This window comes from Sciurus vulgaris (genome assembly GCF_902686455.1).
Source record: "Sciurus vulgaris genome assembly, chromosome: 8".
Classification (NCBI taxonomy): Eukaryota; Metazoa; Chordata; class Mammalia; order Rodentia; family Sciuridae; genus Sciurus; species Sciurus vulgaris.
The window spans coordinates 96,967,774-96,995,533 of record NC_136468.1 but is presented as its reverse complement, the minus strand read 5'-3'; the positions used below and the strand labels follow the sequence as shown (position 1 = coordinate 96,995,533).

General features: G+C 42.4%; 1 protein-coding gene across 2 annotated transcripts in view; it reads left to right on the top strand.

Annotated features, from left to right (window-relative positions):
• The window catches only part of AOAH (acyloxyacyl hydrolase), a 225,359-nt gene that overhangs the window by 114,849 nt on the left and 82,750 nt on the right, over nt 1–27,760 (top strand). For both annotated transcript variants that reach the window (XM_079151170.1, XM_079151171.1), the window contains exons 11-12: nt 983–1,077; nt 26,863–26,954. In XM_079151170.1, coding sequence (XP_079007296.1) covers nt 983–1,077; nt 26,863–26,954 — 187 coding nt within the window. The remainder of the gene's footprint in view (nt 1–982; nt 1,078–26,862; nt 26,955–27,760) is intronic.

The following is a 27,760-nucleotide window of genomic DNA, read 5'->3' as shown; positions in this document are numbered from 1 at the left end:
TAGAGCACTTGTCTAACATGCACGAGGCCCTGGGTTCAAACTCCAACACTGTGAAAAAGAAAATAATAAGAATAATAAGAATAATGCAGATCTAGGTGAAACACTAGACTTTCCAGAGCCACTGAGGGAAGCTCTTGGATTCCCACATCCCACGCCCCTGTTCCCTTCTGGATGTCCTGGTCATTCTCGGTTCCCATCTGTATGACCAAGTTGCAGTTTCCATGGAAGCCCAGGCTAGAGATCCATCACTGTAAGACTGGGCCATCCTCTAGCTTCCCTGGAGGGGTTTGGGGTGGAAAAGGAAGTTTCCCTCTCTGCCACTGGGAGACATCAATTGACTCTCCCAGCCTCTTAAGGGATTCAGAGGAGTATATCCATAGATGAATGATTTGTGTGAATGGGCCTCAGAATCAGATTAAGTGATTCTTACCTCCAGACATGCAGGCTACATGGAGACCTTTCTATCTCCATCGCTCCATTAATCAGCCAGAATCATCCATCCAGTGCTTTTGTGTATATGGATTAAGGGCTTTAAAAGACCACAACATCGTTGAAAAATCAAAATTGCTCCATGAGGTCATGAACTCTTAAAGTGAATTGTAACAGAAATTGGCGTGTTTTCCAAGAAAGCCATCTCCAGGACCAAAATTTAGGACATATTTCTGAGTCCAGATGAAGCTTTGACTCATTTATTCATCCATCATGCATTCAGGATGTTGTGGACCAGTTGGTTTTATGCTGAGCTGGGAAGCACACCTGCATTTGTACAGCTTAGCTCGCAGTTCCAATGGCCTAGAAATTTCATTCAGATCCTAAGTGCTGTGCCCCGCACACCCTCTGACACACAAAAAGTGGCAATGCATCACTGTTACAATGCACTGTGCACGAAATAACACCAGGCTATCTGCTCTCATAACTACCCAAGCTGGAGCCTCCCAACCACTTGAGTGCATAAATAATGTAAATAAATTGTGCTGCCTAGGTTCACAGCCCAGGGGAATCATTTTGCTGGGAGACTCAGCTGGGGCTCATTTTCACATCCCTCCCGAATGGCTCATGCCTTCGCAGATGTCTTTGGTAAGTAATTTTGGCAGTAATCATTCCGGATGTGCTGGCCTTTGTTTCTGTTTTCCCTTGCTCTCTCTAAATGTGATGCCAACTCCAAACAGGTGCAGATTTCCCTGATCAGCAAAATCTGCCATGAAAGGCACATCCCCAACCATTTTAGTTCTAGGCAAATGGAAGCAAAGGGTTTCTCTTACTCTTCAGCTTCAGTGAGGCTGCTGCCAGAACCCTAAAGATGGCAGGTGGGAGTCCAGAAGGAAATGACAAGTGCACAGAGAGGGCACAGGCAGCCAGTGGCTTCTCCTGGAAGTCAAAGAGCAGGTTGGGGCTGCTCCACCTGGGTTTCTGTCTGAGGAAGCAAGATGGGGCTGGGCAGAGCAGACTGCTTGGCTCCTGATGGCCATCAGTGTGCTCTACCAAAGGCAGCGGGGGACAGACCAGCCTCCCATTCCTCCCTGAAGACAGTGGGACTGTGCTGGAAGATTTTTTTTTTTACTTCATTTTATTTATTTTTATTTATGTGGTGCTGAGAATCAAACCCAGAGCCTCACACATGCTAGGCAAGTGCTCTAACACTGAGCTACAGCCCCAGCCCCTGGAAGATGTGTATGTGAAAAAATGAAGGCAGAATCACAAACAGGACAGACTCATGGAAGGCAAGGAAAGGGGAGGGAAACCAACTTTTATTGACTCTTATCAGGCATCCGGCACTATGAGAGGGATTCGAGTGTGTTACTCAGATGATGAACGTATATATAGTCACCCCTCATATCAGCAGGTTCAGCATCTATGAATCCTACTAAATGCAGATAGAAAGCATAGTTAGGCCCATCATGTCTGCATCTGTGCTGAAGACGTGCAGACTTTTTGTGATAATTCCCTAAACAATATAGTGTAACAACTATTTACCTACAATTTGCATTTGTTAGGTACTGTAAGTAATCTAGAGGTGATTTAAAGTACATCGGAAGATGTAGCCAGGTCATATGCAAATCTATGTCATTTTACATAAGGTACTTGAGCATCCATGGACTTGGAGATCCAATGGAGGTCATGGCACCAATCCCCCAAAGATGCTGAGCAGTGACTGTATGGGGTGGAAGTATGAAGGCAACTCTAGGTTATCAGTTCATCATCAGAGAACACACCTAACAGCATCAAGAGGGCCATTGCCTTCCCCTTGGACTTTGCAAGGACCTAGGGAAATGATGTGGCAAAGCATGGGAGAGAATAGGAAAGAACAGTCTGAATGCCACACACCCAAGCAGGGGGTACAGCAGTGGCAGATGGACCATCTGCAGCTTCAGCTACCTGAGGCTACAAGTTGTCACAAGGGACTGCACCAAAACCTGTGCTCAGGGCCAGCTACACAATTGGCAGAACCCAGCTAATATTAAAAATGCAGGTGCCCTTGTTCAAAAAGCAAGGGGAAAGTTCCATTAAAGGTGCTAAAACATAAAGCTTTTTGCTCCCTTCAGCAGTCTCCTCTCACCTTGTCAAGGTGTTTTTCTCTCTGCCATTTGCTGTCATTCTAAAAAAATTAAAAATTTAAATAACCCACATGAAGATTATGTTCATGTTTATATTATACAATGCCAGTCTTACATGCAACTCTCAGGGCACTGAACTCATAAATGGAACCACTGAAATTCTACTACTCTTATTTAGTAGCTTGTCCCTAGAGGTTGCTTTGAGCTACCCAGAAGAGAGAAAGTTGATGCTGGAAGGAGAAATGGAGGTTTCCTTGAAGCATGGAATCACTAGACTAAATATTTCCTCAGACAGGGGCTACTTGGGGCAAGTGCCGACCTTCACAGGAACTGGGGTTCCCACCCTGAGACTGGGTAGCTGCTGAGTTCCTCCTGCCAGTGCTCAGTGGGTCTGCAATCCAACCAGGCACCTCCCTTTCGCAGGGCCCACCCGCCAGCCCACTGCCAAAAGACAACTCCCAAGGGTCTTCCATCATACTTGAATAGGGGCTGGAGCTCACCTTCCCTGCTCACCAAGTGCCAGCACTGCCAGCTGGGGCAGGAGACAGCTGCTAACATCCTTGCCCCAATCTTTCCCTGTCTGTGGTTCCTACAGGGGGCAGAGGGAATACAAGCCTCCCTCACTGATGCCACCTAGCTGACACTGAGTTGGAGGGTACAGCAATCAAGAACCCATCCCTGGGAGGTGGCTGGAGGCAGGATCCAGTATGAGCCAGTCTCCAACTCCCTCCTTCACACAGGTTCTGTTCTCCTGTTGAACCTCACTCACATAACTCAAGTTCAAATTAAAGTTTTGCTTTTGTTTTTTGCAGTGCTGGGGATTGAACTGAGGGCCTCACAGGTTAGGCAAGTCTCCTATCACAGAGCTCATCCCAGCCCCAAATAAAAGGTTATTAAGTTCAAGGTGGTTGTTACAATTCTGGTTAAAATGTCTGAAACTAGGAAAAGTATAGTAGGAAGCAAAAAATAGCAAAAAAAAAAAAAAAAAAAAAAACACAAAAGTCATCTAGAATCAAGAGTGGACACACATCTCTTACACCCTTCTCAACCTCTGCCCTTTATGACTGTTGCTGAAGAGACCACTGTTAGTCAGTTACATCACTATAATGACATATCTGAGATAATTAACATATAAAGAGAAAAAGCATTGTTTTGGCTCAATTTTTGGAGGTTCCAGTCTATGATCTATTGGCCCTGCTGCTTTGGGCCTGTGGTGAGGCAGCACATCATGGAAAAAGCAAAGCAAAGGCACTCACCTCATGGCCAGAAAGTGAAAGAAAGAACAAGATGCCAGGGTACCACAGAGGCACATTCTCAATGACCTAAGGACCTCCTCTTAGTTTCCAACGTCCCAACAGCACCAAGCTTGGGCTTAGGGTTGACCCGGGGCTGTCCCCTGGCATCCTTGGATCTGGAGGAGGCTGCCTGAACTTCATCCCCAACTTCAGATCTTCCCCCACAGAGTCTAACCCAAGCTTTGGAGAGTATGAAATAGTCTATCTCCCCTAAGAAACCTCTGGTGCTTCTGGTCCCTCCGAATGGCACTCCCCAAGCCCCAACCATTATGGTGAGCACATAATTAATTTATTGTCCAAACTGGTCAGTTTGATAGGAGAGGCATCACAACTGACAATAATACCAGGACAACCTGGACTGGCCCAGACAAATCTGAATGTACAGTTACCCCACTGGCAGCCTGAGAGTCATGTGCCAAGCTGATTCCACAATCAGGAGCAGAGCCCAGAGGGGAAGTCCAAGTCCTTAACATACCTGTAAGTATAATCATCTTGAATTCTGAGTCCAACCTGGGTTCAAATTCTGGCTTAGCCACTTACATTTATTTATTTACTCTGAGCCTCTATTTTCTTCTCTATAAAATATAAATAATGATGGATACCTTCTCAGAAATCAAGGATAATTTTTATGACAGATGTTAAGAACTGAAATATTTATTTCTACTTAAGTTTTATCCGAGGCCCCCAAAATAGAGGACCAACTATTCCCACCCTCCCACCATCTGATTTCTTCCAAGTGAAATAATAGAGCACCTACAAAATACTAGGACTTGCAAAAGGAGGGAATGAAACCATGTCTGCAGCCCATTGCTTAGCTCCTTCCTCGAAGGTCCTCCTGGGTTGAGGCTAGGAGCAGCCAGTTTTAGGATGGCATTGGGGAAAAGCTCTCCTGGTCAGGGAGGTGCAGATGCATTCCCCCCACCACTAAAAGGAAGCTACTGAGAGATCTGGATAGCGGTGACCAGAGCCTGCAGCCAAGAGGGCTGATGTGTGACGCCCCATGAGGAATGCAAAGGCAGTGACGGAAGCAGCAGAGCAGAAAGAGTGTGCTGCAGGCAAGGAATAGGACCACATGGAAGGATGGGGACAGTCCAGAGAAGACAGCCTGCAGGGCAAGGTGACCTCACAGGGCTTCACCTTCAACTGACCAGGGAAGAAACAGCAGAGTGAAGTGACTGATGGGGTGTAGGGAAGGCACCAACTCTACCAGGGGAGGCTCTGTTAAGATCCCTAGGACAACTCACACTACAGACAGCCAACCGCAGGCATCTACCCAGCCAGAGGCACACACCCCAAATGTACCTCTTCTCCCTCCACCACCATCCCCACAGGTCAGAAGCCTCAGCCAGTAAGTATAAAGAAAGACTGATGAAATGGACCACATTCCCCTTCCTGGGCACAGCTATCCAGCCTCAAGCCGGAAATGGGCTGGGAACAAGGAATTTTATTTAAAATTATGAAAACTGTACTACCAGAACTGGACATTTTTATTTCCTGAAATGGAATTTCACATAACCAGAGAAATGTGTGTTATCTGAAAATGAGCACATGCATAATCAGGCTGACCTGGAATTCTTCCAGGGGCAGGGGATGAGTTAACACTGCAGTCTGAGTGGGCAGTGGGGAAAGAACAAGTCACCCTCTCACTGAGCCCTTCAGCTACTGCTGGTTGAATGTGCCAGACCCTGAGTACCATACGAATGCTCATTCTTTTCTCTCTGTTGGTTCTACCCATTCTCGGTGGTGCTATGCAGAGTCTCAATCATAAAGGTTTAGCAGCTGCTGCTCTGACTGCCAAGGGCACCCAGGTCAACTGCTGCTGGGATCACAGAGGGAACCAGGAGATGGAGCCAGGAGGGGCAAAGGAGATGGGGCCCTGGAATGGAAGACAGGAAATAGTCCCTTCCCTCCTCCACCTGCTTTCCCATCTCCCTCCTGAACCTTCCACTGGCAGGTGTGTCCCACAGAGGGTCTAGGAAATGTAGTTTGCAGCATCCACTCAGTATTGCTGAGCAAAGCTGCAGGCTTAGAGTTGAGATGATTGCTTATGCACCACCAGCAGCTATAACCCTTTCAGACTGAGCCTGGAGCCTATTGGTGTCACCGCTGGGTGCCGGAAAAGAGGGAGGTAGAGCTGGTTGAAGAGTCACCAGGCACATTAGGTGGCTAAAGACTTGGGAAAGTGGCCTGGGGACAGTTGTCCAGGGCAGCAATTACTCAGCCTGTGGTCCTGTGGGCATCTGAGGCCTGGCTGATTGTCCTCAAGGCCTCAGTTCAATTATAGCCTCCTTCTTCATGACCTTATTACCCTGGGACTTGCCTCACCCCAAAATGGCCACTGTTTACCAAAAACTAGATCACTTCTTCCTCAAATCCTTTAGGAAACCTTTCCAAACAGACCAGAAGAGTACAACCAACCAAAGCCATCTTTTAAAATGAGGCCCTCTGACTTTGTCCTGACCTCTTCCATAGGATAGAGGTTCTGCATATAGATTCTATAATCCAAGCAGAAGGAGCCCTCCCGCCACACTCTGTGTAATCTCTCCACAAGTTCATGTCCACACCAGGAAGCACTATACAGTGACTGACCTCCTATCCCAAGGCAAACACTTAGGCCATGTGATCTTAGCAGAGAGGTCTGACAGTGGGGAAGCACATTATAAATCAAGACCCTTCAGGATAATTAAACAAGTTTGATAGTATTTCTTTGCTACACAAAGAACTTGATCATGCTGCCTGGAAGGAACAAGAAGCACTATGGAAAAACAAGTGTTCATCATAGGCCAACCCGCCCCCCCCCCAGTATGAAACTACCCAACATCTTCACAAAGAATGTGAATCCATTACCCCATCCCAACCACATCCACTGAAAAGGAATCTATCACTGTGGGCATCTTCCCCTCTGCAGCCCCTTCTCTCCTGCTCCTGCCATCTTCTAGTTAAACAGTGTGGCACCCAAGATGCCTGGTGACAGCTAATTAGATTAGGAGTTTCTTCATCTGGAAAGATATTTTTAGTTCAAGAGAGTATGAAGAGTCACTCTCATGGTTCCACGGAAACCAAGGGTTCTGAGCCTCATTCTGCTAGGGACAGAAAGATGTTCCTGTCCCCACCTCCTTCTCTTCTCTCCAAACATCTAAACCTTAGGAGTCAGATTCCAATGGAGCTTGTGGGAGACTTCAACTTAGAAGGGTCTCAAAGAAAAGCCAAGAGTAAATCACACTGTCCCCCCGCACCACTTCAGAGGAGAAACAGTCGCTGCTTGAATTGCTTTGTTGAAAAGAAGGGGAGGTAGAGAGATGGTGAAGGACAGCAGTGGATGCTGCCTCCTGCCTCTTCCCCCATCTGTTCGAGAATGATTTCCAAAATATTAAATGCTGCATTTCACTGAACCAGAATTGCATGATGGGTTGGGGAAGGAGGTAGAGGGAGAGAAGCGATTCTGAAATACAATTTCCCAAATGTTTATTTTTTCTCCTAAAGACTGTTGCCTGTCCTATTATAAAATCTTCGCACGACCCCTGGCAGGCTGTTGTCTGTAGGGTAAGTAGGCACAGATTGAATTTCATGCTGTGTCAAGGACAAAATGAATCCTTAATCTGGCGGCAGAAAATGCATATTCACCCGAGACCAAAGCAGCTCTCTCGTCTTTCAAGCCCCTATTCCTCTTCGAGATGATTCTATCAGGTTCGGCTACTCTTTATTACCCACAAACAGCACGGGCAGGATCAGAGCTATAATCTACTCTCACTAACCCGTCTTGCTTCCCACTCTCTGGATTTATCAGGGCACTTAAATTTTCCACTAAGCATAAAGGCAGATTTTCGTGGAGTGCATAAAATATGGAAATTATATTGAGTTAACTCCAAAAATATTTAAGCATTAGCGTACTTTTTATTATTTTTTTTAAGATGAGGAAAGTCTATTGTTTGGTAAAACTAGACAAAATTATATTTTCTGCTCCTCAGATACCTTGCAGGCTAGCAGGCTAAAGATGCTACTTGGTGAGAAGAGAAATCTCCATCCTAGTTGCTTCTCATTTATTCTGTCAGGAAAAGGGAGTTGTGTTTACACTGGTGAATTCTTTCCTCCTGTTGTTTTCAGGCCACAAGAGACAGAATATTCTTTTCTTCTCTTTCCCTATTCACGAACGCAGGCAAAACAGGCTCTTCCTGAGTTCTTATCAACTTAACTCCCTTCTTGTCCAACTCCAGGTGAACATCTGGGTCTCCCAGGTGCCAGTAAAGCGGGGTGCAGTTCTAAGCTCTCTTTGAAAACATCCATCATTTTAGCCCTCACTGTCTTTGGAAATAATTAAAAACTCAAATACCCATGATTATGAAAAACTACAAGATGAAATTATTTTAAGCCCCATACTTCTGAGAGGCATTTATAATAACCCAGCCCGCACACCTGCCCGCCCAGCAGTTTAGACAGAGAGGTCTGCATCAGCAGGCAGCAAGAGTTCATCCATAACTGTGCTGCCCCACATGCTGGAACACCTGGAGGATAATTTCTTGCCCTCTGGTTAATCATATCTATCACTTTGCTTCACTCTTTCCCATGCTAGTGATAAAATGGGTCACATGGAACTAACTCATCACAGGGTAAGCACTTAGAATCTCAAGTCTGTTGAAATGTGGAAAGAGAAAACATACTGGCATTTTAAAATAAATTTGGATGGTTAGAATTGATTGCTGTATGCCTGTCATTCATTAGTTTTTTGTTTTTGTTTTTTTTTCCAACTAATTCCTCCTGTGCTACTCCTTAGGGAGGTGTGGAAGGTAGAGAAGAGCTCTAGTCCAAATGTCTGGGGGTCAAGATTGGCTTCTGCATGATTTCCTGGAGAGTTCTTAGGTATGCAAGGGGTTGAGGATTAGTCAGAGGGATGGGCTAGACCATAATTCCTAGAGGAAAATCAAAAGGAGCATGTATGAAGCACAAGGTCTAAAGATTCCAGAGGCAGAAATATAGGACGGCATCACCATGTTAAGAACTTAAAGCCTAATAGATAGCTCAAAATAAAATAAATCAGGAAGTAGCAAAGAGGTCATGAGCTCATGTTGGTAACTTGTATGTGAGAGCCAGGAAGAATGAATGGATGAGTCAGGTTTTTCGAGTCAGCCCTTCTCAAAAAGTCTAGAGATAGTCAGGCAGAGTAGAGACTCAGCTACCATAACAAAGAGTCCAAAATACAATTACTAAAGTTGCCCTGGGTCTAAAGTGGCTGCTCCTGTTTCTGCCACTTCCCACCTGAAGTAAGAAAAAGGACCAACTAAAGACACCCATCTCTGGGGAGAACTTGGCACAGAGGTGGCACAATCCTACCTACCTATCTCTCCCTGCACCCCACTTCTCTCTCTCTCTCTCTCTCTCCCCACCTTCCCACCTCATCATCATCATCATCTCTCTCTCTCTTTCCCTCTCTCTCTCTTTCTCTCTCTCCCCATTATCCAGGACCTAGTCACATGACCATACCAGGTGGCACCAGAGACTGAGTACAGTCCCTCACTTGGAAGGCACATGCCCAACTATCACAACTCTATTATTGGACAAAGAATGTAGATAAGAATGGACAATTGGGGCTTTCATGGTGAAAGTTTCTAACCTCAAGTAACTTACAGTCTAGTTGGGGATATAAATAAGCAAAATCACAATTATAATAATGTTACAAAGCAAATATTACCAGGTTTTTACCAAATGTATTTAGCATTATCTCATTTAATGCATGTTATGTCCTGAAAATTGGTGTGCCCTCAAAACTCATATTTGGAAGCTAATAAGCAATGCTGACAATATTAAGGGGTGGGAATCTTTGGGAAGTGATTAATTCATCAGGTTTCCACCCTTATAAAAGGGGTTATCACCCTTATAAAAGAGATTCCAGGGAACTCCTTTGCCTTGTTGCCATGTGAGGACCCAACAATAAAGCATTACCTATGAAGCAAACAGGGAGCCTTCATCAGACACTGAATCTCCTACTGCTGTTGATGTTGAACTTCTGTCTTACAGATGAACAAGCAATAAACTCCTGTTTTTTTTTTATAAATTATCCAATCTAAGGCATTTTGTTATAGTAGCCCAAGCAAGATAATACTAAAAAGTCTCTACTGTGATGTATATCTAATAAAGAAACTGAGACTTGGAAAGATGGGCTAACCTAACCAAGGTAATAGAGTTAAACATGGAGCCCAACTATAAATTGAGTCTTTGGGACCCAGAGCAGTGGTCAGAAACTCTGACCCAACTTTTTTTGGGTCCACCAATTTTTTTTTCAAATAAGTTTTAATTGAATACAATTAAATTATATTTAATTGTATACAATTAAATTATATTTAATTGTATACCTGGTAATATTTGCTTTGTAACATTATTATAATTGTGATTTTGCTTATTTATATCCCCAACTAGAATGTAAGTTACTTGAGGTTAGAAACTTTCACCATGAAAGCCCCAATTGTCCATTCTTATCTACGTTCTTTGTCCAATAATAGAGTTGTGATAGTTGGGTCCACCAATTTTTTTTTCAAATAAGTTTTAATTGAATACAATCTTGTTTGTTTATTTCATATTGTCACTTTCATATTACATCAGAGCTGAGTAGCCACAACGAAGACCAAATGGGCTTGCAAAGCCTAAAAAGATTATGATCTGACCATTTCCAGAAAAAAGCTGTCCAACTCTGTCCTAAAGCTAGCAGATGAGGTGCAATTAGCTAAACATGCACTAAGCAGAGAGAGAACGTGAAAAAGGATGCCTAACAGAGGAGAGCAGCCTGCCAAGGAAGGCCTCCAGAGGGCAAGTTAGGATTTAGTCAGCTCTTGACTCATGAGGACCAGCTGGCGAGTAAAGACTGTGAGTAAAAGGAAGAGCTTGTGACAAGGACTAGAGGTCTGGCGGGGCCATGGTAGGTTCAGGGGACCTGAGTAATGTAGGAGTAGGGATGGAGGAGAGGCTGGAGAAGTGGATTGGAGGGTCATGTGGGACATGACAGTGCATAGCTATAGTAGCCTGTAGATCAGCATTTCCTAAACTTGGCCAGAATCTAGGGCCCCACCACAAACCAACTGAGTCAGTCTGTATATTTTAAAGAAGTTCTCCATGAGATTCCAGGACATGGTGCTGAAAATGATCAGAGGAGAGTGAGGAGGCAGGGCCAGAGGCTGTTGCAAGGACCCAGGGCCTCCATAAGTACACATCTGGCAACAAGGCTTAACAAGACAGCCTCTTGATAGAAGATAAGGAGAAGAAGAAAATGAGATAATTTCTTATGACCCAGACAGTGGAGAGGGAGCATGCAGTGTGGGCTTGGTTATTTGGTAATCCCAGTAAAGGTCTCCTCCCCATTCTCACCTCTGTAACTTGACTGTGAACTTGGGTTTCATCTGGTATCAAGTTCCAGAGATCATCTCCCAGAAAAGAAAAACTACCCACACCCCAGACGAATCACAGTCTGACTGCTTTAGAAATGACCAAACCTTTAAATAATCAAAGTTAATCTGAAGGGTCAACACTTAGGATATTCACCTTTCCTAGTTCATTTGTGGCCCTTGGAGGATTTATTTTTTTCTGTTTGCAAAATTTGTTTCACTGGCCCCATGAAAAAACTGACTTGTGATTATCTTTGTGTAAAAGCAGGACATTTAAAACTCTTTTTTCTTTCTTTCTTTCTTTCCTGAGTTTAGATACAGTTCTCCGACCACTCTAAGAAAAAAGTGACAGAAGAAATGGAAATCAGTAGAAAGAGTCCAACTGCACAACGTGTTCTCATTTTGTGTGAGGCAGTTAGATAAATGCATCCCTTGACTCATTCCTTGAATAAATAAATCATAGGTTTGGAGCTTAAGTAATAAATAATAGAAGAGGGGAAAGGAAGAAACTAAAAGGAGCTGACAAGGTTAAAAAAAATAAAAAAGCTGTATGAAAGCAAGATGATGAAAGATTGAGCTTTGCCGGCCATTCTTTCTGTATTTACTGGCCAGATTTTGCTAGAATTCTTTGTTTGACTACTTCCTCATTGCCTTTTAAGTTTGTGGACTGGCATAGGGTCAAAGATAAGATGCTATACCTTTTCCCTCAAAATTATTTATCTAGCTCAAGCTGAAGTTTAAATGTGCATCAAATGCACATAATAACAGAAGCTGAGCAGTTATTGTATGCTTGTATGTAGCATGTTTTCAGCTGCTAAATTTAGGGTGATTTGTTATGTATCAGTAGATAGCTGATGTGGTATCTACTGTGTTTGTTGGTCTTCTTTAGACATAATAGGATGACTTCATTCTTGGGGTTTTGTATGTGGTGTTACAATGTTTGAACTACTTTCACCCTATTGCTCTTGGACCTGGCTTCTTCTTACTAGCCTTACATGACTCACTGTCTTAGTATGTTCTGGCTGCCGTAACAAAATATCTTAAGACTAGGTAATTTATGAACAACATAAATATATTATTCACAGTTTTGGATACTGGGAAGTTCAAGATCAAAACACAAATGATTTAGTGCCTCGTGAGGTTCTGCTCTTTGATTCAAAGATGACACTTTCTAGCTATGTAGAAGAGGGAAAGGAAGTTTGCCAGAATCTTCTATAAAAGCACTGCTCTCATTCATGAGGATGAAGCCCGAGTGTCTTAATCATGTCACAGAAATACCACACTTCTGAAATTACCAACATTGAGTACTAAGCTTTAACATATGAATTTTGAGGGGGCACAAACCTTCCAACATAGCACTCTCATTAGATAATACTTTTCCCAAGATCTCTTCCACAAATCTCCACATATAACTTAGGTATTCCTTCTATGTACTGCCATAGCACCCTGGGGTTCCCTATTAATACTATAAACAGCCAACTGTTATTGAGCACTTACAATCTAAACTTTATACATGGATTATCTTTTCTAATTCTTTCAACCAACCAATGAGATGAGTTTCATTATTAATTCATTTTTATGGATAATAAAATTGAGGCATAGAGGGGTCAAGGAATGTCTTCAAGGCCATTTGGTTGGGATTGTTCTTTGTCTGTGCCTCTTTATACTGTGAACGCCATGAAAAAGAAGCCCCGGACTGCCTGGTACAATATTTGAGATATTCAACAGAGTGACCAGTGCAGATTAATCCTTTTTTGTCCTTGATGTCTTTGATGTTTTTCTCTCCCTCCTTTTCTCCCTTCCCATGTGTATCTGTGTGTGTGTGTGTGTGTGTGTGTGTGCACTCATGCATGTATAAGTTGTGACTTATAAGTCCATAGGAATCTTCCCTCAATGTGAGACTCATCTCATACACATGGGATTACAAGGTTTACGAATCAAACTTACAGAGTTAAATTGCTCTCTTGAAGTTTTCTATTTCAAAGCATTAGTTTATGAGAACTGTGCTGCCTAATCTAGTTAGGCCTGAGATTGCACTGGCCAACTCCAGATGCCCTATTCTTTCTCTATTCTCCTGAACTTTGTCTGCCAGCCCTGTGGGACGGTGGCAGTGTGCAACTCTCAACTGCTGTCTTTCCCAGTGTATGTAAGGCCAGAAGGGGCCCTGGCATTCTGAGAGGGGACTGTGTATATGAGTATCTATGTAGGGTTACACATCACCTCAGTATTTATCCCCAAAATACTCATTCTGCATTTTTTATACATTAGATAGTGCCTCTGTAGAAAAAAGAAACAGAGAAAGAAAAGACAGGGGCAACTCTCAGGTTATTTGCATATTTCTGAACTTCTTTTTTTTTTTTTTATTGTAAACAAATGGGATACATGTTGTTTCTCTGTTTGTACATGGCGTAAAGGCATACCATTTGTGTAATCATAAATTTACATAGAGTAATGTTGTTTGATTCATTCTGTTATTTTTTCCCTTCCCCCCACCCCTCCCACCCCTCTTTACCCTCTATACAGTACTTCCTTCCTCCATACTTAACCCCCTCCCTAACCCTAACTCTAACCCTAACACTAACCCTTCCCTCCCCCCCATTATATGTCATCCTCCACTTATTAGCGATATCATTCGTCCCTTGGCTTTTTGAGATTGGCTTATCTCACTTAGCATGATATTCTCCAATTTCATCCATTTGCCTGCAAATGCCATAATTTTATCATTCTTTATGGCTGAGTAATATTACATTGTATATATATACCACAGTTTCTTTATCCACTCATCAATTGAAGGGCATCTAGGTTGGTTCCACAGTCTGGCTATTGTGAATTGAGCAGCTATGAACATTGATGTGGCTGTGTCTCTGTAGTATGCTGATTTTAAGTCCTTTGGGTATAGGCCAAGGAGTGGGATAGCTGGGTCAAATGGAAGGTCCATTCCAAGTTTTCTAAGGAATCTCCACACTGCTTTCCAGAGTGGCTGCACTAATTTGCAGCCCCACCAGCAATGTATGAGTGTACCTTTCTCCCCACATCCTCGCCAACACCTGTTGTTGCTCGTATTCTTGATAATCGCCATTCTAATTGGGGTGAGATGGAATCTTAGGGTGGTTTTGATTTGCATTTCTCTTATTACTAGAGATGTTGAACATTTTTCCATATGTTTGTTGATTGCTTGTAGATCTTCTTCTGTGAAGTGTCTATTCATTTCCTTAGCCCATTTGTCAACTGGATTATTTGAATTCTTGGAGTAAAGTTTTTTGAGTTCTTTATAGATTCTGGAGATTAGTGCTCTATCTGAAGTATGATTGGCAAAGATATTCTCCCATTCTGTAGGCTCTTTCTTCGCATTGCTGATAGTTTCCTTTGCTGAGAGAAAGCTTTTTAGTTTGAATCTATCCCAGTGGTTGATTCTAGCTTTTATTTCTTGTGCTATGGGAGTCCTGTTAAGGAAGTCTGATCCTAGACCAACAAGGTGAAGATTTGGACCTACTTTTTCTTCTATAATCTGCAGGGTCTCTGGTCTGATTCCAAGGTCCTTAATCCATTTTGAGTTTAGTTTCGTGCATGGTGAGAGATATGGGTTTACTTTCATTCTGTTGCATATGGATTTCCAATTCTCCCAGCACCATTTGTTGAAGAGGCTATCTTTTCTCCATTGCATATTTTTGGCCCCTTTGTCTAGTATGAGAAAATTGTATTTATTTGGGTTTGTGTCCGTGTCCTCTATTCTGTACCATTGATCTACCTTTCTATTTTGGTACCAATACCATGCCATTTTTGTTACTATTGCTTTGTAGTAGAGTTGAAGATCTGGTATTGCAATACCCCCTGTTTCACTCTTCCTGCTAAGGATTGCTTTAGCTATTCTGGGTTTCTTATTCTTCCAGATGAATTTCATAATTGCTTGCTCTATTTCTGTAAGGTACGTCATTGGGATTTTAATTGGAATTGCATTGAATTTGTATAGCACTTTAGGTAGTATGGCCATTTTGACAATATTAATTCTTCCTATCCAAGAACATGGAAGATCTTTCCATCTTCTAAGGTGTTCTTTAATTTCTTTCTTTAGTGTTGTATAGTTCTCATTGTAGAGGTCTTTCACCTCTTTTGTGAGATTGATTCCCAAGTATTTTATTTTTTTCGAGGCTATTGTGAATGGGGTAGTTTTCCTAATTTCTCTTTCTGAAGATTCATCACTTATGTATAAAAATGCGTTGGATTTATGGGCATTGATCTTGTAACCTGCTACTTTGCTGAATTCACTTATGAGTTCTAAGAGTTTTCTGGTGGAATTTCCAGGTTCCTCTAAATATATAATCATGTCATCAGCGAACAGGGATAGTTTGAGTTCTTCTTTCCCAATTCGTATCCCTTTAATCTCTTTGGTTTGTCTAATTGCTCTGGCCAGAGTCTCAAGAACGATGTTGAATAGAAGTGGTGAAAGAGGGCATCCCTGCCTTGTTCCAGTTTTTAGGGGGAATGCTTTCAGTTTTTCACCATTTAGAATGATATTAGCCGTGGGCTTAGCATAAATGGCCTTTACAATGTTAAGGAATGTTCCCACTATCCCTATTTTTTCTAGTGTTTTGAGCATGAAGGGGTGCTGTATTTTATCAAATGCTTTTTCTGCATCTATTGAAATAATCATGTGATTCTTGACTTTAAGTCTATTGATATGGTGAATTACGTTTATTGATTTCCTGATGTTGAACCAACTTTGCATCCCTGGGATAAAACCCACTTGATCATGGTGCACTATCTTTTTAATATGTTTTTGTATGCGATTTGCTAAAATTTTGTTGAGAATTTTTGCATCGATGTTCATTAAGGATATCGGTCTGAAATTTTCTTTCCTTGATGAGTCTCTATCTGGTTTAGGTATCAGTGTGATATTGGCTTCATAGAATGAGTTTGGGAGGGTTCCCTCCTCTTCTGTTTTATGGAATACTTTGAGAAGTATTGGAATGAGCTCTTCTTTAAAGGTTTTGTAGAACTCAGCTGAGAACCCATCTGGTCCCGGACTTTTCTTTGTTGGTAGGCTTTTGATGACTTCTTCTATTTCAGTACTTGAAATTGGTCTATTTAAATTGTGTATGTCCTCCTCGTTCAGTTTAGGCAATTCATATGTCTCTAGAAACCTGTTGATGTCTTCGAAATTTTCTATTTTGTTGGAGTATAGATTTTCAAAATAGCTTCTAATTATGTTTTCTATTTCAATCGTGTCTGTTGTGATATTTCCTTGTTCATTCCGAATTTTAGTGATTTGGGTTTTCTCTCGTCTTCTCTTTGTTAGTGTGGCTAAAGGTTTATCAATTTTGTTTATTTTTTCGAAGAACCAACTATTTATTTTGTCAATTTTTTGTATTGTTTCTTTTGTTTCAATTTCATTGATTTCAGCTCTGAGTTTAACTATTTCCTGTCTTCTACTACTTTTGGTGCTGTTCTGTTCTTCTTTTTCTAGGGCTTTGAGCTGTAGTGTTAGGTTGTTTATTTGTTGAGTTTTACTTCTTTTATTAAATGCGCTCCATGAAATAAATTTCCCTCTAAGTACTGCTTTCATAGTGTCCCAGAGATTTTGATATGATGTTTCTTTGTTCTCATTTACCTCTAAGAATTTTTTAATTTCCTTCCTAATATCTTCTGTTATCCATTCATCATATAATAGCATATTGTTTAATCTCCAGATGTTGCAATAGTTTCTGTGTTTTACTCTTTCATTTATTTCTAACTTCAATCCATTATGATCTGATAGAATACATGCTAGTGTCTCTATCTTCTTGTATTTACTAACATTAGCTTTGTGGCATAGTATATGGTCTATTTTAGAGAAGGATCCATGTGCTGCTGAGAAGAAAGTGTATTCGCTCTTGGTTGGATGGTATATTCTATAAATGTCCGTTAAGTCTAAAGTATTGATTGTGTTATTGAGATCTATGGTTTCTTTGTTCAATTTTTGTGTCGAAGATCTGTCCAGTGGTGAGAGAGGCGTGTTAAAATCACCTAGTATTATTGTGTTATGGTCTATTTGGTTTCTGAAATTGAGAAGGATTTGTTTGACATACATGGATGAGCCACTGTTTGGGGCATAGATGTTTATGATTGTTATATCTTGCTGATTTATGCTTCCCTTAAGCAGTATGAAATGACCTTCATTATCCCTTCTGACTAACTTTGGCTTGAAGTCCACATTATCTGAAATGAGGATGGATACTCCAGCTTTTTTGCTGAGTCCATGTGCATGGTATGTTTTTCCCCATCCTTTCACCTTTAGTCTATGGGTATCTTTTTCTATGAGGTGAGTCTCTTGCAGGCAACATATTGTTGGATCTTTCTTTTTAATCCAACCTGCCAGTCTATGTCTTTTGAATGATGAATTCAGGCCATTAACATTCAGGGTTATTATTGAGATATGATTTGGTTTCCCAGTCATTTGGTTCATTTTTTAAATTTTATTTATTTATTTGTTTGACACAACTTGTTTCCTCCTTTATTTGACAATTCCTTTAGGATAATTCCTCCCTTTGCTGATTTGCTTCTTTGTTTTTCATCTCTTCCTCATGGAATATTTTGCTGAGAATGTTCTGTAATGCTGGCTTTCTTTTTGTAAATTCTTTTAGCTTTTGTTTATCATGGAAGGATTTTATTTCATCGTCAAATTTGAAGGTAAGTTTTGCTGGGTATAAGATTCTTGGTTGGCATCCATTTTCTTTCAGGGCTTGAAAAATGTTGTTCCAGGCCCTTCTAGCTTTTAGGGTCTGGATTGAAAAGTCTGCTGATATCCGTATTGGTTTCCCCCTGAATGTAATTTGGTTCTTTTCTCTCACAGCCTTTAAAATTCTGTCTTTATTTTGTATGTTCGGTATTTTCATTATAATGTGCCTTGGTGTGGGTCTGTTGTAATTTTGTGTATTTGGAGTCCTATAAGCCTCTTGAACTTGATTTTCCATTTCATTCTTCAGATTTGGGAAATTTTCTGATATTATTTCATTGAATAGGTTGTTCATTCCTTTGGCTTGTTTCTCTAGGCCTTCCTCAATCCCAATAATTCTTAAATTTGGCCTTTTCATGATATCCCATAGTTCTTGTAGATTCTGTTCATGATTTCTTACCATCTTCTCTGTTTGTTCAACTTTGTTTTCAAGGTTAAATATTTTGTCTTCAAAGTCTGAGGTTCTGTCTTCCAGGTGTTCTATCCTATTGGATATGCTTTCTATGGAGTTCTTAATTTGGTTTATTGTTTCCTTCATGTCAAGGATTTCTGTTTGGTTTTTTTTTTCAATATCTCTAACTCTTTATTGAAATGATCTTTTGCTTCCTGTATTTGCTCTTTTAACTGTCGATTGGTGCGATCAATCAATGCTTGCATTTGCTCTTTCATCTCATCATTCAGTGCGTGCATTTGCTCTTTCATCTCATCGTTTGCTTCTCTGATCATTTTAATTATGTACATTCTGAACTCCTTTTCTGTCATTTCTTCTGCCATGCTGTCACTGGGTTTTATTGATGTAACATCTAGATTTGTTTGCAGCATTTTCTTTCCTTGTTTTCTCATATTGTTCAGGTATCAGAGGACCGCTGAGATATAGCAGATTTCCTCTATTGACTTACAATGTCCCTGAAGATTTCTATATATATCCCCCCTTAGCCTTCAGTAGGCTGAAGTCTTGGAGGAAGTTGATAATGCGGTGCTACACAAGGAAGCTGCCTCTCTAGGAGTGGTGGCCTTCAGGTGGGGTATAATCCCTGCTAGTGGGCAGAGGTGCCTCCACTTGTTGACCAATGGTCATCCAAAGGGGACCTAGGCTGTGGGCTGAGGCAAGGCCTGTTTGGGCCTGAGTCTCTGGTTTTACCGTCCTTGTGGGGAAACCTCACCCAGCAGGGAAGACTCACCCGGTGGGGAGGTCTCGCTGGTCAGTTCCCTCCTAGAGGTTCCCCTCAATTTACAGCTACCGCCTGGGCTGGGCTGCCTTCCTCTGCAAAGTTTCCAGAGGCCCGGCCCTACCTCCTGGGCCTGGGAGCCTCACCCTTTGCAGATGACTCTCCTTAGGCTGCCCTTCCTCAGAGAATCTGCCTGCAGGCCTGGAACCTTCGCTCCGCCCTAAGCCTGTCTCTGTGCAGCTCTTCCACCCAGAAGCCTCCTAGATCCTGGGACCCTGCTCTGCACCTAATCGCCTGGCTATGCGGCCCCTCCTCTGAGCAGCCACCTGGGGCCCTGTACAATCGCTCTGAATCCCAGAGACCCGCCACACGCCTCTTCCTCCAGACAGCCGCCCAGTATTCCGGTGGGGTCACTAGGAGTCCAAGAAACTCACTGCGTACCTCCACCTCCACCAACCACCCGTAGCCCTGGGCAATCAATCACTCCGAGTCGAAGTGACCCTCCCCGTTCCTCCTCCTTCTCCAGATAACCCCCCGGGTGTTCAGGAGCGGTCGCTCTGAGTGGCTCTGAGTCCACGTGACCCGCAGCACGGGTCCTCTGGGCACCGCCCGGAGCTCTGGTGCGGCCACTCAAGACCAAGCGTCCCACCATGCTTCTCCTCCAGGCAGCCCCCCTGTGTTCAGGAGCTGTCACTTTAAGTCCAAACAACTCACCACTCGCCTTCTCCTCTGAGCAGCCGCCTGGAGCGCTAATGCAGTCACTGCGAGTCCAAACGACCCGCCACGCTCCTCCTCCTCCTCCTCCTACTCCTCCAGGCAGGCCCCGGGGTTCAGAAGTGGTCTGAGTCCACACAACTCGCCACGCAGACCCTTCTCTGGCAACCGCCTGTAGCTCTGGTGTAGTCACCCCGAATCCAAGCGGCCGCGCTCCTCTTCCTCCTCCTCGTCCTCAGGGCAGGCCCTGGTGTTCAGAAGCGTCGTTCTGAGTCCAAACAGCTCGCCGCGCAGCTTCTCCTCTGGCAACTGCCTGTAGCTCTGGTGCAGTCACTCCAAATCCAAGTGGCCACGCTCCTCCTCCTCCTCCTCAGGGCAGGCCCCGGTGTCCTCAGTCCACACAGCTCTCCTCGCCACTCTTCCCCTGGGCAGCCACCAGAGCCCCAGTGGTTGCTCCGAGTCCCAGCGCTGTGCCGAGCGGCCTCCTTTACGGCGCTCCCAGCTGTCCGAGTTCACTGCTCCAGCGGGGGGAGGGGCGTCTCGCCGGCAGTTCTACTTCACAAAGTTTCCTGCGTTCCGGGACCACCGTCCCATCCGGGATGCCTCCCCAGGGGGTGAGAGTCACCCGGCTGCTTTGAGTTGGTCCCAAGCATCTCAATATCTCCTCTTTTGAATCCTGAGTCCTGGAGCAACATGAAATGCAGCCACCCTCTAGGCCGCCATCTTGAAAACCCATTTCTGAACTTCTTATCCTAGGTAATGTCTGGGAGATCATCCCCTAAACAGGCAATCAGAAGTCTCATTTTCAACAACTAGCAAACCCAGCTAAGCCAGTTTTGTGATTTCGTGGGATTTGTCAGTTGGGGGTAGGGGGACAAGAACCAGATATATACAAATGGGCTGCTAAAGGTTAAGGATGATGAGGATCCTGGCTGTTCCAAGCCTTTCCCTTCCTAGTTCCACCAGAACCTGGGTTCAAATCCCAGCCCCACTATTTACAGCTCTGTGACCTTAACAAGTCAACCAAACTCCCTCTGAGTTCTGTTCAACAGTGCTTTTCTGAGCACTGCACTGCTCTGGTGGAGAGATTCTTCCACCAGTGTAAAGTACAGAAATCCTATTCAAGCCAGATCCAGCAACCAGAGATGCCCATGATAAATGGGGCTCTCCCCATAGCTCTCATTGGATTAAGGCTTTGGTTATTTTATTTACTGCCCCTTGTCTGAAGAGAAGGTGGTTGTTATTTTTGAAGAAGAAATATCCAGCATCTGACAAATGGTGGCTGCTCAAAAAGTGCTTATAGAAGGCAGAGAAGGAAGAAGGGAAAGACGAAGACAAATCCTTGCTTCACAGAGTTGGGTTATGAAGTTATACAATGTGTGCAAGCTTCCTGTCTCAGTGGTTGGCACATAAGGGGAACTCGATATTGATTCCCCTCCCCACTTGTGCTTAAAATGCAAAAGTTACTTAGGAAATAGCATTTTCAAGCATCACCAATGAGTACAAATTTATTTTAGGATTATTTCCCATAGCAAAGCCTAAAGGAATAGACCAGGGCAGGAAAGTTTGTGTGAGGGTCAAGGAAAGCCCTTAAAGTTTCATACTTTGATGTTCATATACTAAAAGGCACTAAGAAAATAAACATTTTAAAAAAGAAAGAAAAGGCACTAAGCTAGTAAAATGTGGACAGGTGGGTGGGAAGAGGACCTGAGCAGGCAAGAGGTCATGATGTGACACTGTAGAACTGAAAGGCATGAAACAGCAGGAAAGTCTCACATGCGCCACCTGCAGGACAGTGAAGGAGTCGCACAGCAGCAGAACGGGGAGATCTACAGTCCCAACACCAGCCTTTGTCTCTGATTCCCCAGCCTTGACACTTGCAGAATTATACAAACACCAACCCAAGACATATTTTCTTCTTTTAGCAAAACAACAGTACCCCTACATTCTTTGAGAGTTTAATTCCTGAGAAATAAATAAAAATGACTTATTTAACTGAGGATGATTCTTTTCATTTCTTTTTCCAACCACAGTTACCAGCAAATTCCTCCAAATGACTTTGTACTGTTTGGAAATAATCAATTCAGATCTAACCCAGTTAAGTGTATTAGAAAAGGGAATACACTGTGCAAATTTTCCATAGCGTTTCTGGACAGGGAGGGCCCAAATGTAAACAGTAAAATAAAACCACCAAGGATCTTCCCTTTTTCATTGGAAGACTGGCACAACCTGGTGACTGTGATTGATGCCATTACTCTTTCTCTCACCTCACAAAGCTTTAAGGGACCCAAACATCAGTTGCTTGCTGAAGTAATGACTTAAAATATTCAAATTCCAAAATGTTTTATTTACTAGATATTCATTAAACCACAAGACTGAGCCAGGGGGTGACACAGCAAGAAGACTGACTAGACATGGGCCCCACAACCTTGGACTTTGCAGCCTTCAAGACTGAAAAATAATTTTTTTTTAAGAGAGAGGGAGGGAATGCCAGTGGATTTTCTCAATGCATGGATATACATACACACATACACAAAGCCATATTAAAGGAAAATATTACACAAAATAGCATACACATGCTAATTATGACATAAAAACACATTTATGGCATTGATAAAAGAGGAAAAAATGGAAGTAATGCAATAGTTGACCTCACCCTCTTTGGGTTGCTTAGGCTCTTTAAGCTTGGAAAATTTTTCTAGGTAAATATTAAATCTTTCCACATGTGTACATTTAAGAGACATTTGAGTTCCAGAGAACATGAATGCTCAAGAGGCATAAGCAGGAGTTGATCAGGGAAATCTTAATTTGCATTTTTCCTGCCTTAAATGCCTGAAATATCTTGGGTATAATGTTGCGTGAATAAGTCTTTTAGTGTTTAATGTAATATTACTTTAACATTCTTTTTTTTTTTTAACTAGGCTCTACAAAACATTTACTATTAGTGTCTGCTACTTTTCATTTTTATCTACTGATTTTACTAAGAAAGAAAAAATATGTCAAGGCTGCCATTGGTCTGCTCAAATCTTTTCTGTTATCTGACCATAAACTTCACTCTTCTTAAACTGGAGACAATCTTTGTGGAAAGGGGCACTAGATGGTCCATCTTAACCTCAATCCTTTGCTTAGTACAGGGCTTCTGACTTGTCAATCCATTGCTGACTATGTCTTTTGATTTTCCCAACAGTCCATTGAAGTAAATAAGGTAACATCCCTGTAGTCCTAAGAGATACTGAGACAGAGATACTGTTAAAGCTCCCTCTTCCCTGAAATACACAGCTAGAAACAGAAAACCTCACCATGACACTGTAAGTGAAATCTAAGACATTCAATCAGGAAAACACAGCTTTGCCTTATTTTGAAGTTAATCAAATCAGCAGGATAAACCTATGCAGCTGGCCCGCTCAGGCCTTCCAGGGCTACAGCTGCGGAATGCATACTCACCCTGGGCCCAGCTGCAATTCAGCACCAGCCGTTGTCCAGTACAGTTTAAATCCTACCCCAGGGATGCTTCCAGCACTGACTGAGAATTCCTGGATAGTGGCAAGGCTTCCAGGAATCTCCCAGCTAGTCAAGACTAGCTTGATTGAACTGGGAGAGATTGAACTGGGAAAACCTTGGAGGCAATTCCCTCCTCCCCTCAACATTTCCTCCACCACCAGAGACAAGAACTTTATCACTCACCTAATTGAGAATGGGAGCTGCATGGAGAATACAGCCCATGTCCAATGGTGCTGTGTCCAAATTATGAAGTTTTACTGTACTTGTAGAGTCTGATGTGAAGGACAGATCTGATTCCTTTCCCTACTTTACTGGCATATTTCAGAACTATCACTAATATTTCAGGCTAGAGAGGAACTTAGACATGCCTCCCTAAGTCAGCAGAGTTCTTGTCTAACCTCTTCCTGTAGAAAGAACAATCCCATCCAGAATCAGAACCCTAGTTCCATGCCCAATTTCCAAGTCTGCAGCCACCATTGCACAGACAACAGGAAGTGGGTAAGGGAGTGGGGTGGGGAAGGAGTGGATTGTTCTCCTAACTTTTAACATGTTTTACCAGTCACTGACTGACTTAACACAGCTCATAAATTCTGCCTACACCTCGCAAGCCTCTTGCTTACTCACTATCTCTGCCTAACACAGCTTATGAGTTTTATCCATTCTATTTGTTTTTCTTGTCTTCTCTAGCAGAATTGAATATTCTTTATTCCTACAGCAAACACACATTGTAAGCAGAAAGATGGGCGGGGGGAGTAAGATAAAGGGTAGAGAAAAGTGGCAGGAAAAATAGGAACCAGAACAGAGAGGAGCTGAGCCACAGCAATTAGGTGGAGTTTTGAGCAGAGAGTGGTGGGTGCCAACTGCAAAGGGGTGAAAGGCACAGTCACTGGGACTCCATGGACCTCTGAAACCACTTTTGAGCCTCCTTTCAAAGAGTTTGTTCCTCTCCTTTGAAGGGGAGAAGTCACAATTCATGCAGGTGTCTCCTAGGAAGCCATCCTTCCTGACCACACCCTTCCCACCTCCAGCCCCCATGGTGCTGGAACGCACACTTCAGACAGTGATAAGGATGGAGATCTCGTCATGCGGAAGGAGGAGTCAATCCAGGAAGGAGAAACAGAGAAAGCTCAGAGACCCACGGAGGTCTTACAGGCACTATAGATAACTGCTACGTTGGAACACATTTATTTGTTATATGACTTATTTTGACAAGTAAATCAACATAATAGAAGGGTACAAATCTAAGTTCCCCGGATAATAAGAATTAGAAGTGAATTGTCCAATTCAGGTGGTCTCCTAGGACTCCCTTAACAAAGTATCATAATCTGGGTGGCTCCAAACACCAGAAACTCACTGTCTCTGCATTCTGGAGGCTACAAATCCAAATAAGGATGCTGGCAGTGTTGGTTCCTCCTGAGGGGTCTGAGTGAGAATCTACTCCATCCCTCTTCAGTTCTTAGTGATGGCTGGCAATCCTTGTTCCTTAGTTTCACAAAACATGACTCTAAATGTCTTCATTTCTGTTTCTTCCTCATCTTCTTATAAGGACAAGTCATATGGGATTAGGGGCCCATCCTATTCCAGATTGACCTTGTCTTAACCAAGTACATCTACACTGGCCCTATTTCCAAAATAAGATCATGTTCCAAGGTATTTGGGCTTATGATTTCGAAGTATCTTTGGGGGAGAGGGGACAAAATTTAACCCATAACAGTTCACAATTAAGAAGTAAAAATTTTTATTTTATTTACTTGGAGTTCTAATTCTCTAATACTCCAGTAGGAAAATTGAGTTTTTCCAGGTGTAAAGACTTATGGTTGATTTTATTTTATACATATGTGACACACACTTCACAGTATCTCACAATAGTTACCTCTTGAGAACAGTAATGAAGGACTTTCATTTCTACATTGTAAATTACTATAATATTTGAGTTTTTATAACAGACATGTACTTCTTTGTAATCAGAAAGAACTATAAAGAGGCATTTTTCAAGGGGCTTTACTTTCCCTCCACAGTCTCTATAGGAGACAGGGTGAGAATCATCATGAGTGAAGGAAAAGAGCAGGAGACAGGAGTCTGTGATTTGTCTTAAAATATCATTAAAGGAGGACTTAGGTTTTCATGTTTATGCCAGAAAAGGACAGGTTTTTTATGTTGAGAGATGCAGGTTTCCTGTTAGTCAAAACAAAAACGAAATAGTGACTTTCAGGGTTTTTAATCAAAGTAGGATTCCCCAATTAAACAGAGAACTTCCAGTTAACTTTGAATTTTAGATAAGAAACAAATAAACTTTTTAGTATATCTGTGTCCCAACTATTGCACGAGAGATACATTTGCTAAATGCTATTCATTGTTTGCCAGAAAGCAAAATTTAACTGAGCATCCTGTACTTTTATTTACTACTTCTAACAAGCCTGTTCCAAGCACACCAGTTTAGATAAGTTTAAAAAAAGTATTAGAATATAGGAGAGATTTGTCCCAGAAGGCACTTATAAAAGGAACAATATAAAGTTGTAACTGACCACATTTTTCTCCTGTGGTTTTGCACCAGTCATAGAAATGTGACTTACATGAATCCTATTGTTGTCAACACTACTAGTCAGGGGTTCTTGACACTATGCAGTAGTTGCAGGGGGTATTCATTAGTCTATTTGTTGTTGCTTATAACACAATCCCACAGTTATAAAGAAAGAAGTTTATTTTGGCTCATAGTTCTGGAGATCCAAGATTAAGGGGTTGTATCTATTGTCATTCTTCTTGCAGATTCCTGAGGGAGTGCAGGTCATCCCCTGGTGAGAGACAGGAAATATGTGATCTCTTCCTCTTCTTATAAAGCCACCAGTATCCCATCACAGAGCTCCACAAAGCTCCACCTTGATGACCTTCCAAAGGCCCCACCTCTAAGCACCATAGCCTGATAACATTTCCATTCTCCCTGGGATTCAACCCCAACGTGAGTTTCAGAGGGGAGAAACCATATTCAAACCACAGCAGGCTTTGTGAACCTCCTGAAATTACAAGCCATACTGAGTCTATAGGTGCATCTTTATGGGGAAATAAGCCATAATTCAACTCTCAAAAGTGTCTGAGGCTGTCAAGAATGGCAGGGGCACCACCTTATTGACCAAGAGCACATTTAAATCCTGGAAAGGCATTTTTGCAGGGGTCTTGGGTATTATTCTTCAGGGTAATTACTTTTCCAGCAATCATCTGATGATCTAAACTGAAAAATGGGGGAAAACTCAGAAAATTTAAGAGTGGGAAGTTTACCTGTCTAGTGAAGCATTCTTCTCAAAGGTACAAGACTCCAGATGTGTTTCCCAGAAAATGACTGAAAGTCAGTTCATGGGTGATACTGATCATTGTGAACTCTCCAGTGAAAATCAAAGTTGAGCCATCTGCTTCAAATGCCAAAGGCTCTTAAGGAGAAGGAGAGATAGAAATATAGCTACACAACAAAACTTAGGTCATGGTTAGTCTTACTACCTGTAGAAAAAAAAAATGGCCATTTTGATAATTGCTACTTTATTATTTTTTCTTTAGAATTCCTTCTTAAATTTGCCAATGGCAATTACCAATGAGCTCGACTGGCCCCAACTCTCTGGTGTTACTGGGTTTCTGGACTCCACAAGCAGGTATGGTGTTTGCATACTACTGAACACTTCAATATATCACTGTATGAAAGAAAACAGGAGATGACTCATTCCCAAGATGTTGAAATGAGGATTATTATGAACTGCTTGTAGAATATGAATGACATATAATGAAATCTACTGCTGGCATCAAGTCCATCACTCATGCAGTAGGATGGAACATACATCATATGTTAGTGCTGGTGAGAAGGGACTATTCCTCCTGTGGGGAGAGGGGGGCTGTGGTTTACTGCTAATGCAAAATACTCCAAGACATCACCGATGTTTTCTTTTTTTTTTTGGATTCCAGCAACAAGGAAGTTTACTTGATTTTTGCTCTCAGAAATTTTATTTACAAAGGTAATGGTTAAAATTAATTGGAAAGTCTCAAGGTCCTGGAATCATCCTGTCTCTAATACTCTGGCTTTGTGAACAGACTGCACTTGAAGAGTCTATTTGTAATGTGTGACTGGACTGGTGTTGACCCAGGGCCTGCACCCAGCAGGCACACCTGTGATGCTGGGGAGACTCTGAAGTGTTCCAACATGGTGGAAAGTCACAGGGTGAGAGGAATACTCCTTTCAACATCCCCTAAATATGTATAAAAACTAATAAGCAAAAAGAATATGGCATATGAATGACTTCCTTGTATAAAACAGAAGAAAGGACAGAGCTCACCTTCTCTGACACAGGTAGCTACACCTGAGAAAGAGGAAGTACCATGAGATGAGCACGGAAATTGTGGCAACTGTGCATGGGGCCTGACACCCAAATCGGTAAAGAGCTGGAACTCCCAAGGGAGAAGCACT